The sequence below is a fragment of the Clinocottus analis genome, unplaced genomic scaffold (assembly GCF_023055335.1).
Source record: "Clinocottus analis isolate CAN_PGR_092001 unplaced genomic scaffold, fCliAna1.0.p SCAF_14, whole genome shotgun sequence".
Taxonomy (NCBI): domain Eukaryota; kingdom Metazoa; phylum Chordata; class Actinopteri; order Perciformes; family Cottidae; genus Clinocottus; species Clinocottus analis.
This window is the reverse complement of record NW_027175865.1, coordinates 16,451,960-16,461,984: the sequence shown is the minus strand read 5'-3', so window position 1 is coordinate 16,461,984 and position 10,025 is coordinate 16,451,960. Positions and strand designations below refer to the sequence as shown.

The 10,025-nt window shown below is 40.7% G+C and overlaps 2 protein-coding genes across 5 annotated transcripts in view; both read left to right on the top strand.

Moving 5' to 3' along the window:
* Nucleotides 1–645: 645 nt before the first annotated feature.
* sh3bgrl3 (SH3 domain binding glutamate-rich protein like 3) lies at nt 646–4,303 on the top strand. Its single transcript, XM_068576382.1, has 3 exons — nt 646–804; nt 2,931–3,098; nt 4,062–4,303. The coding sequence occupies exons 1-3, from the start codon at nt 760–762 to the stop codon at nt 4,125–4,127; spliced, it is 279 nt and encodes a 92-aa protein (XP_068432483.1). The 5' UTR covers nt 646–759; the 3' UTR covers nt 4,128–4,303.
* A 2,837-nt stretch (nt 4,304–7,140) lies between these two features.
* The window catches only part of trappc9 (trafficking protein particle complex subunit 9), a 167,097-nt gene continuing 164,212 nt past the window's right edge, over nt 7,141–10,025 (top strand). For all 4 annotated transcript variants that reach the window (XM_068576081.1, XM_068576080.1, XM_068576083.1 and 1 more), the window contains exons 1-2: nt 7,141–7,208; nt 8,224–8,807. In XM_068576081.1, the coding sequence (XP_068432182.1) occupies nt 8,224–8,807 (584 nt within the window). In that variant the 5' untranslated portion in view covers nt 7,141–7,208. The remainder of the gene's footprint in view (nt 7,209–8,223; nt 8,808–10,025) is intronic.

The following is a 10,025-nucleotide window of genomic DNA, read 5'->3' as shown; positions in this document are numbered from 1 at the left end:
TTACATGAAAAATGACTTTAACAATCATTTGTTTATCAAATTAGTTGTCTTCTGTTGATGAATTTATAATCAACTAGGTGTTTGAGGATATTTGTGCTACTTTCTACTAGTTATTTCTAAGGCATGGCTGTTTCATAGACTGTACAAAACATGTATTTGCCTATCACCCTATGGGTGCTTCCTTCTTTATTTTCAAGGGTCTCTGTTTCAAAGTCTAGACTTTCATTATTGAGCTAATACTGTGCATATGTTCATGGATTAATTTGTTTTTCACCTAATAACAAAAAAGATCTGCTTGCATGTGATTTTACAGTATAATACTGTTGTGCACATGAGATGGGAAGTCATAAATATAAGATGCTAAGTTATAATGGTGATATAGTAAGTCATAATTATGAAATACTAAGTCTTTTTTTAAGTTTCTCATTATAATGCCTTTTTTTTTAATCACAGTGGCCGATACATTTTCATAATTAGTGCTATGTTTGCTTTTTAATTGTTTTCCTCTGGTTTGACTTGTAAGAAAAACAACAAAAAATACAACTTCCAATTGTATCTCCGACTTCCTGTAAAAAAAACAACAGGCCTTTTATTTTGAAAATACAGTTTAACTTCCTTCCCTTTTTTTGTTGTTTTAATCGATAACGGTCGAGCTTGACGCAGGCGAGAGAGGGAGAGAGAGAGAGAGAAAGAGAGAGAGAGAGGATAGCGAGTCAGCGGCCAGATAACACACAAAAGGGAGCGGAAGGACCTGCGGCAATGGGAATCAAACTGTACTACACCACCGTCACTGCCTCGCGGACGGTGAGTCAAGTGGCCCGTAGTTCGACTAACGTGCTAAACGCGGTGTTGTTTTGTGCTCTGAGCTCCGGTGTCGGCGGACAAACAAAAGCTCCGTCCAGCCGACACACCCCGCGCGCCCTGTCAGTTGGTCCGCTTCCTCCTGACCGACACAGCGCGGCGGGCCTGTGTGTGCTCGTCAGCGGCCGTTTCTATCGTTACTGGAACGTCGGCGTTGCCAAGTTACCTAGCCGTAAAATGAAACGTAAAGGGTTGGCAATGGCGAACCAGGGTGTTTATTTATAATAATTATTTCTTCAACGATTGCACATGTCCAATTTCATAAATGGTCAATAATAAAAGGCAAAATACATTTACATGATATCATTTCAATGACATGACAAAAAGGCAACCGCAAGAAATATTATAAAGAAAGACCGAGAGTAAAAAAATAATTAAGTAAAAATGAGGACACTTGGTAAAAACTGTGGATATGTATCTAACGTTACAGAGATATATCATAACTAACGCATACCGTTACTGTTTTTTGTTGTTGCAGAAATGTCTCATCAAATATAGCCTGTAATACTTATCCTAAACAATAGCGCTATCATTGGGTCGTTTTATCGGTACGTTAGGCCAAGTGTAGTGCTTCCTGCACGCCAAACTTCATGTTGAAATCTGCCAGTTTAAGGTTTTCACGTTTATTGCGAAATGCACGATAACGGTAAAGGCTTATTACTACCAACATGTTTCCAAATGCATTACATGCACCGAACAATACTTGTTTTATGGGATTTTAACCTTTTTTAGGTAGCTCACTTGCTTAACCTTCTTGTTTTAGTTCCTGTAGTTTAGTGGTAAACGAGCACAAGATCCGTGACTCAAATCTGAAGAGGAAGTCGAGTAAGAGCTGGTTGTTGTTTCCGTGTGAGCCGAATCGACCAGTGGGCCCTTTTGAATTCAGGAAGTTGATTATTTGATGAATGTGACAGTTTTTAAGCAGGATACTTTTGAATAGTTTGATAATGATGTTTTTTCTACATGTTCCATAGATTACGGTTTGCAGATAAACGTGGTAAAACACAACATCTTACCAGTAGTAGTAGTAGTAGTAGTATGAAAGCACTGGGCCAAACACATCTGGTACCTATTATGTGGGAGGAATTCATCATGTAGTGAAAAAAGTGCAGTGACGTGCACGAGCCAGTAATGCTGCAAGGAAACCTGCTGTTTTTCTGTTGAAGCCAGAGAAAGAAGGGGATCAAAGTCTCTCTGTTGGCTTCATCAACCGCTGCATGGACACATTATTCTGTCCTCCTGCTATTTTATCCTGTCAAAGCATTTTCTTCTCTCGTTTTTTATTTGTTTAAAAAAAAGAAAAGAAATGAAAAAGAGCCAGAGCAGATTCACTATGGAAAATCAATTTATTTTGTTTGATTTGTAATTTAAACATACCGTCCTTCATATTCCCAAAAAATGAAAACATTCTCAACTACAAATCCCTTTTTTATGTTCACTTTTTACATGTTTTATTACGTTTTGAAAGTTGCTCAGACATCAGAAAAGTTTAATTTCCACTACATACGACTTAGATATAAACAAAATACCTTGTCAACTACGATAACTTTATACTTCACACGTTTCAGAGAGAAGCTTTGTTAGAAGAAAATTCCCTTTTTTTCAGCGGAAGGACACGGCCAACTAAATGCCAGCTTGTCTGTTTTCAGTGCGAGGGTGCGGTCACTGAACAACACCCCCCACCCAGTTTCCTCATTCGCCCCAAAAGATAGCAGGAGAATTCCCAAGGTCTATTAATCATCACCCAGGAGCCGGATAAAACCGCCGCTTTTTAAAGGCACATTTTTTTCTTCTATTGCAGCATTGGGCTTTGAAAAAAATGGTGTAAATTCCCTTGAGGAGACATGGCATTTAAAGTTTGATGACCTTCATCTGCTCGCTTTTTATCCCGGCATGTCGGCCGTTAGTTGTTCACTTAAGTTACAGAAAAATGCACTGGATAAAAGCGAGATTTGAGCTGTGATTGCAAAAGTCAGCATGTGCAGATAAACCGCTCAGGCTTTCATGCATCGACTGCTTTTCTAGTTGTTATGCTGTGCATTTTTTTATATCATATTTTTTTTTCTCAGGTGAAGTCTCAACAGGCAGAAGTGATCCGAATCCTTGAGAGTAAAAGCATCCAGTATGAGCTCATCGACATCTCTGTTGGCCGGGAGGTGTGTGACGAAATGAGAAGCAAAGCGGGGAACCCGGCGGCGGTTCCTCCCCAGCTTTTCAACGAGGACCAGTACTGCGGGGTGAGAAAAACTCACGTGCACCTGCTGTCCGACGGTCTAGTCATGAAAGTCGTCCGTATTGTATCTGCATCAGCATAAGCGGCGATCATTGAACTGCCAAAGATACGTTTACGAGAGCACAGACACTTTGCTCCTTTTGTTGTCCACAGGTTTCTATTTCAACTGGTAAAACTCATTCTAATACATATTTTGCACACAATTCTCTTTTAAACAACTGTTAAGAGTAAACACAAACTGTTTACTTGTAGAACAATGTGACACCACGGGCAGTGATGTTTTTTTATTGTGTGTGTGTGTGTGTGTGTGTGTGTGTGTGTGTGTGTGTGTGTGTGTGTGTGTGTGTGTGTGTGTGTGTGTGTGTGTGTGTGTGTGTGTGTGTGTGTGTGTGTGTGTGTGTGTGTGTGTGTGCACACGGACAAAACTAGCTGCTGAATATACAGCTTTTAGCTTAGTAAGAGAGTGTGATATGTTGATCCAATTGTGTAAATACACAAAGGTTGGCCAACTTAAACAGTGATAATGTCTGTGTTTTGTGACAGCTTGTTTCTGCCGCCCCCAAGTGGCCAAAATCAGTTGCAGCAGGTTTAACACGGATAGCTTTAAAATAGCGGTCATCCTTGTCCCCAGAAATGTGGACCTGCAGACATGAATTCTTCTGGTTTCAGTAAAATACATGTCCGCTCCGTTTGAGCTCTCTGTTCACCGTGAATTACAAGCTTTAGGCTGCTGCTTAACTGAGATATCTCACTAAAATATAAAATGCCCCCCAAAAGATTCACTGTTAAAAGGTACAATTTTACATTAAAATATTCCTGAGCTCAGTTTCCCCCAAACATTCACCGACCATTTGCAACCCGAGTCACAATCTTTTATTCATTTATTTATTTTTTTCCTATTCTGCGGCGCTACGGCCGTCCAATCAGAATGTCTTTGCCTGCCGTATGACGCTCTTCCTCTCCGCAGGACTACGAGATGTTTTCCGAGGCTGTGGAAGACGACACAGTGGACCAACTTCTGAAGCTGGCGTGAGGAATGTGGAGTGTAACTCAGTCTTAACCCCGGTTCCTCTCCTCACACCCTGTGCCCTAATGGAGGCCCTTCATCCAGTCTCTTTCTGCACCGCCGGCAGTATCCACTCACTTTCAATGCCATAACGAAGAATGCCAAATATCAAACTAATCAGAAGACACACATTCCCCCTCCTGCACCATTAGACTTAATCTGTTTTTTCTTCTTCTGTTCTTTCCTCCTGATTTCTTTCTGACCGTCTCCCAGTCTGACAGACTAGCGTTGCTAAGTGCTCCTGGTCCACGAGGAATCAATGGGGTGTCTAGGTGTGCGGTAATTAGGTCGACTAATCTTGGCCACATGATCGCTGGAGATTTAAAGTAATCCGCTGGATGACAACGTTCACCCCAGAACCTTCCCGATACTCTGGAGAACGAACGCACACTCATCACTCAGTCTTAACTACTTCTGTCGTGTTTCTCTGTAGCCTTCGAGTTCCCATGTTGTACATTACCACGTGTTATTTTTTTATTTTCTTTTGCTTCACATGGATGCAAACGCACTGGGAAGTAGCAAGGACCGTAACGTCCTGAAACCCAATTAATCACAGAACGTATAGCTGCTATAGCTTTGTTTTTATTTATTTGCTTCATGCGTTATTTGCGAAAAGGTTTGGTTCTGTGTTGGGAGCCTACTGACGTCTTGAGCTCATCCGACCTGATGCCAACAGAACAAAAACATTTGAAATGACTTAAATTAAGGCACAAACGTCATGGATACAATTAGTTCCTTACATATATTTTGAATCGTGTATTGTTTACATCCGTATTATCCAGCTTGCAGTCATCTTCCGCTCCCGACTTTTTGAACATGTTACTCTTCTCTGCGCGTTATCCGGAGACATACATAATCTCAAAAGCAAAATCACGCACTTCTGAAGAATATTTTGGCAATAGCCACCTGTAGACGGTAGTTTGCGACCTTTTAGGTTTACACCAATAAATGTATCGGTGTACTTTGCCATCAGCCACAGTGACTTTAATATATATATATATATTTATATATATATATATAAATAAATAAATAAATAAATACATTTCAATGTAATGCTACCTGAGATATCAGTCAGAAATCAGACATTTTCAACTGGTACACGTCGTTGCTTTAAAGGTGCAGTGTGTAGGATTTGGCGCCATCGAGTGGTGAGATTTGCAAATGGCAACCAACTGAAACTTCTCCCGCCTGTTGAGTGTGTTTGAGGTTGATTTACTGCATAGGCAACAAAAATAGGATCAGTATTCCCCGCCCAACATGTTGTTGAGTGTGTAAATCAAGGCTGCGTTCTATTGACCCAAACCTTCTCCTTTGGATAATCTGCAATGCGGGTTGTCACTGTAGTATTAGCCCTTACCGGCTGTCTTCTACGTTTTCTGTAACTTGGAAGCTCCGTGTCGCCGACTGACTGCAAACACTCTCACTTCCTATTAATGATTAGACTAAAAAAGATGTGAACTTTTTTTTTTTTAACCCCCGTAGCTTGTCATTCCTCCGGTTTATTCCATGCTCCAGTTCCACAGACGCATGAAGATGCAGTAATGTGACTATGCACTGAAACGCTGCCTCATGCTGAACACGGACATAAAGGTCAGCGCTGGTATGTTTTAAGTTGACCTGACTCAGTCTTACTCGCCTTAGGGAACACTCACCACATGGGAAAAATGAAGGCTTCACTGCTCTGCTCTGTTATGTGCATATTCATTCAGTTATATATACACGGTATACACATCATGTCCATGTTTTTTGGGTTACTTGTGTTTTTTTTTTTACATGTTTTTCTTCTCTGTCTTAACTTCTGTCCCCCCCCTGCCCCCTGCTTTCAAAATTGTGTTCCAGTTTGTTACGGTAAAGACCGCCTTCACACACAATGTTTGTGCACTGTTTTGTAAGTCGATGGTTGTAGACGTTCGCCTGTTGTTGATGTATGTTCACTATGAATCATGTTTTAAGACATTCCATGTCTCGCTCTCTCTCTCTGAGCTCCTGCTTTGCTTTTGGACCAACTCCCATTGGCCAAAAAAATAAGTAAAAAGAAAAATAGGGACTAAAATGCTGTTGTCTTCCAAGAAGATTATGAAAAAAAATTATTGATGGGTGAACAAAAATGAATAAAATGGAGTTGAATCTGAATGTGTGGAAGTTTTTTTTTTGTATTCATCCACAGCTTTGAATACAAAATAAGTGTCTATATTAACTGTGGCATTCGGACTGTCTGATTTAATGTAAAGGAAAATAATTTCATATTCCTAGGCGTTGTTTTAATGGAGAATTTACCAAGATAGTGCGGGCACATTTGCATCTGAGTCGTTTCTAATTTGCAAGTCATTGGAAAATGGAGAACATCTTCCACACTCTGGATCTGCAATATCTGTACTTATTTTAACGCGGCACGTATGCCTCACATCATTCTTTCACTATTGCATGCAGACTTTATCATTAAGATGTTCTGCTTATAATAAAATAGAATTGCAGGTTTGTAAAAATTGATCTAGTTTATTGGTTTAAACTTAAATGCAACTAGATTGACATTATTTGGTAATATAGGGTCATTCATATGATACATTTATTCCAAATAAGAATCAGTAATTAGAAAATCATAATACATTTGAAGAACAACGTTAATCATTGTTTTGCACTGTTGCAGTACCTCCTTTGTACTTTAGCAGGTGCTGATAGGTGTTTTAGGAGGTGGCTGCTACTTTTAAAGAAGAAGAAGAAATACAACCGGAAACACTGATCATGATTACAAACTAAAACCAAAACGTTGTGGCGTATTGAACGCGACGTTGCATATTATTTGCTGCCATGAGAAATGTACAAATGTGTAACTCCACTCAATCGTGGACATTATTTAGTAAAGTTTTGGGAAGAAATACATCACAACACCGGCTGTTTTTCTGAGCTGTGTCGTCGCACGTCCCTGTCATGGTTTTACTTTGAAAATATCCACCGGATGTTCCGCTATTAATTAGCGTCAAGCGTTGCAGAAGAACACTGATCCGAAGAAGGAAGCTGTAAACAACATTTTGACAGGTTACTGCCGAGGTAAGCTGAGTAAACGTTGTGTATTTAATGCTTTGGTGTGAAAGACGGAACTCACCGGGCTGATATGTACATTAATGACGTAACGTCAGTTACTTCATTCTGCGTTGTGACTGTGACAATAAACTATTTCATGTCAGCTAGAGAAGCTAAGCTAGCAAAAACTCAAATAATGTTTTGAGACGTGAATACAGCGTTAGTTAACGTACGTTAAGACATTTCTCATGCTATCCAATTAGAGAAATACACGTTAATGACACAAGGGCCACATTTAGCCACTGTCATAAAGTCTACTGCCACATCTGTCACTGCTTGGTGTTTATGTCGGCAAAGACAGCAGCAGGTGTTGCTTTGCTTCTCTTTAAAGGTGATGTTGTCTTTCAGGTAAAAAAACAAACAAAAAAACAATGCAGTTTTTATTATTTAGGAGTCGTTGGGTTCTAGTTTTGCCAGCCTTCACGTATCAGAGTCTCCAAGCAGCACTTTTTCATTCAAACGTTTTTGGAGGACACGTGACACTGAAGACAAACACAGCTAACGTTTGTTAGTGTGGATTAACAAAGAGTATCCATGGACCAAATATGTTTTTTTTTGGTCGTTCAATTAATCAAATAGTACATTTGTATCTCTGCATTCTATTATTTTTATTAAATGAGATGTCTCACTGTTAAAGGATTAATGCACCAAAGTATCAAAAACATTTTTTCACCTCCAATTAAGTCTCCATGCTGATAGCTTTTATTGTATTTGATGTGCCTAGTTTTTGAGATATTGACCCATAAATGTCTTCTTCCAACCTAATAAATGTTCCTAAACAATATTAACGATTTGCATCGCTGTCCAGAAACAATGTTTTGCTCATGCTGAAGAGTTTGTGTTCCAGAACAGTTTTTATTAAAACTCCTTTCTACTTAATATGTGTATGAAGGCTAACATAATGAATTAAGTTGTAATGATAAGATACACAGAGGCTATCATGGGAATATGATCAATGGTTGTTTTTTTTTCACATACAAAGATGAGCGTGCCAGACTACATGCAATGTGCCGAGGACCACCAGACGGTGCTCGTGGTGGTCCAGCCGGTCGGCATAGTGCCGGAGGACCAGTTCTTCAAGATCTACAAACGAATCTCCAGCGTGAGCCAGGTGAGCATCAGGGACTCGCAGCGCCTCCTCTACATCCGCTATCGCCACCACTACCTGCCAGAAAACAACGAGTGGGGAGACTTCCAGACGCACCGCAAGGTGGTTGGCCTCATCTCCATCACCACCTGCGCCTCGGCCAAAGAGTGGGCCCAGACCGCAGAGCGCTTCCACGGCCAGAAGGAGGTGTACAGCTCCACGCTGTACGATTCCCGCTTGCTGGTGTTCGGGCTGCAGGGAGAGATCGCGGAGCAACAGCGGACGGATGTGGCCTTCTACCCCAGCTTCGATGACTGCCCTGACGTGGAGAAGAGAGTGGACGACTTCGTGGAGTCGATATTTATTGTTCTGGAGTCCAAGCGGCTCGACCGGGCCACAGACAAGTCAGGTGACAAGATAACGCTGCTCTGTGTGCCCTTTGAGAAGAAGGACTTTGTGGGTTTGGACACGGATAGCAGGTGAGTTGATGTGTTTGCTCCACTTTTGCATTTTGAGGCTTGTTAAAGAATGCTTGAACGATCTCTGCAGCCAGTTAATGTGATTTACTGCATTGTGTGTTTGTTTCTTGGTCAAATTGCTTGTTTCATATCAGCCTTGCCTGCACTAAAACCTTCCTCTCAAAAATCTGTCTTTTTGATTTTTGCTGCGTTCAATTTTGTTTGTTTACCTTGGTTTATGTGTCTTTCTTCTTCTTCTGTTGTTGTTTTGTTTTCTCTCATACTGTCCTGTGAGTTTATTGTTGGGTGTGAAAAGGTGAGACGTTAGACTCATAAGTTTCGTGAACCCATACCGATCCCATCAGCTTTAGCTCTGCCATGAAAGAAAATGCCAGACCTCTGCGCTGTTGTGCATTTGCTCATGACTCCAAGCCAAACTCATTGCTCCTCTGCAGGTTTCAATTCTTGAAGTTGCAAGCCAAAAAATAGCCTCTGAGCTGTTAAATTCCATCTCGATGAGTAAACGTTGTTGGCTAAATAGTCAGAGCAATAACATTAGCTACTAAAATGAAAAGAAGGCTTGAATCACAACCCATATTACCATACGTGAGGCCTGATTTAAAGGTACTACTTTACAGTCCAGTGCACAAATGTCATATTAGCAGTTTGACAGTGTTAGAGAGTAAAAAAACAACAACTGCCAAGTTTCAGTCAGTTGACCACAAAGTGTTCACAGAGGCCTAGTGGTCACTTTTTACAGTCTACATTTACACTCACTAATTTACGCTCTGACACTTTTTTAAAATGGTTAATTCAGAGGGAAGTTGAAGGACCATACCAGTGTTTTTCTGTGGTTTTGCTGGTGATTACTACCCACTGTACTCTCCTCCTGGCAGCCTCTGGTTTCCCTATGAATCCATCTATTGCTTGTTACTCGACCACTGTTTTACAGTGATAGTTCTACAACGATACAGTACTTTACATTCACAGAGCCGTCGACATTTTGAAATCTCAGCAGGAGAACATTTTGCATTGTGCAGTTTGTGATTTTGTCTGTTTGGCTGCAGAATCTGGCCACGGATTGTGGATCTTTATTCACAAGAGGAGACGTCACCTCCCAGCTTGGCATATCACCGCAGCCACTCATAAACCCCCCCCACAAATTAGATAATGGCATCCATGTCCAAAGATCCAGTTTATTTACTGTGGAACGGCCTCCTTTTCATTTTAGGTTTTACT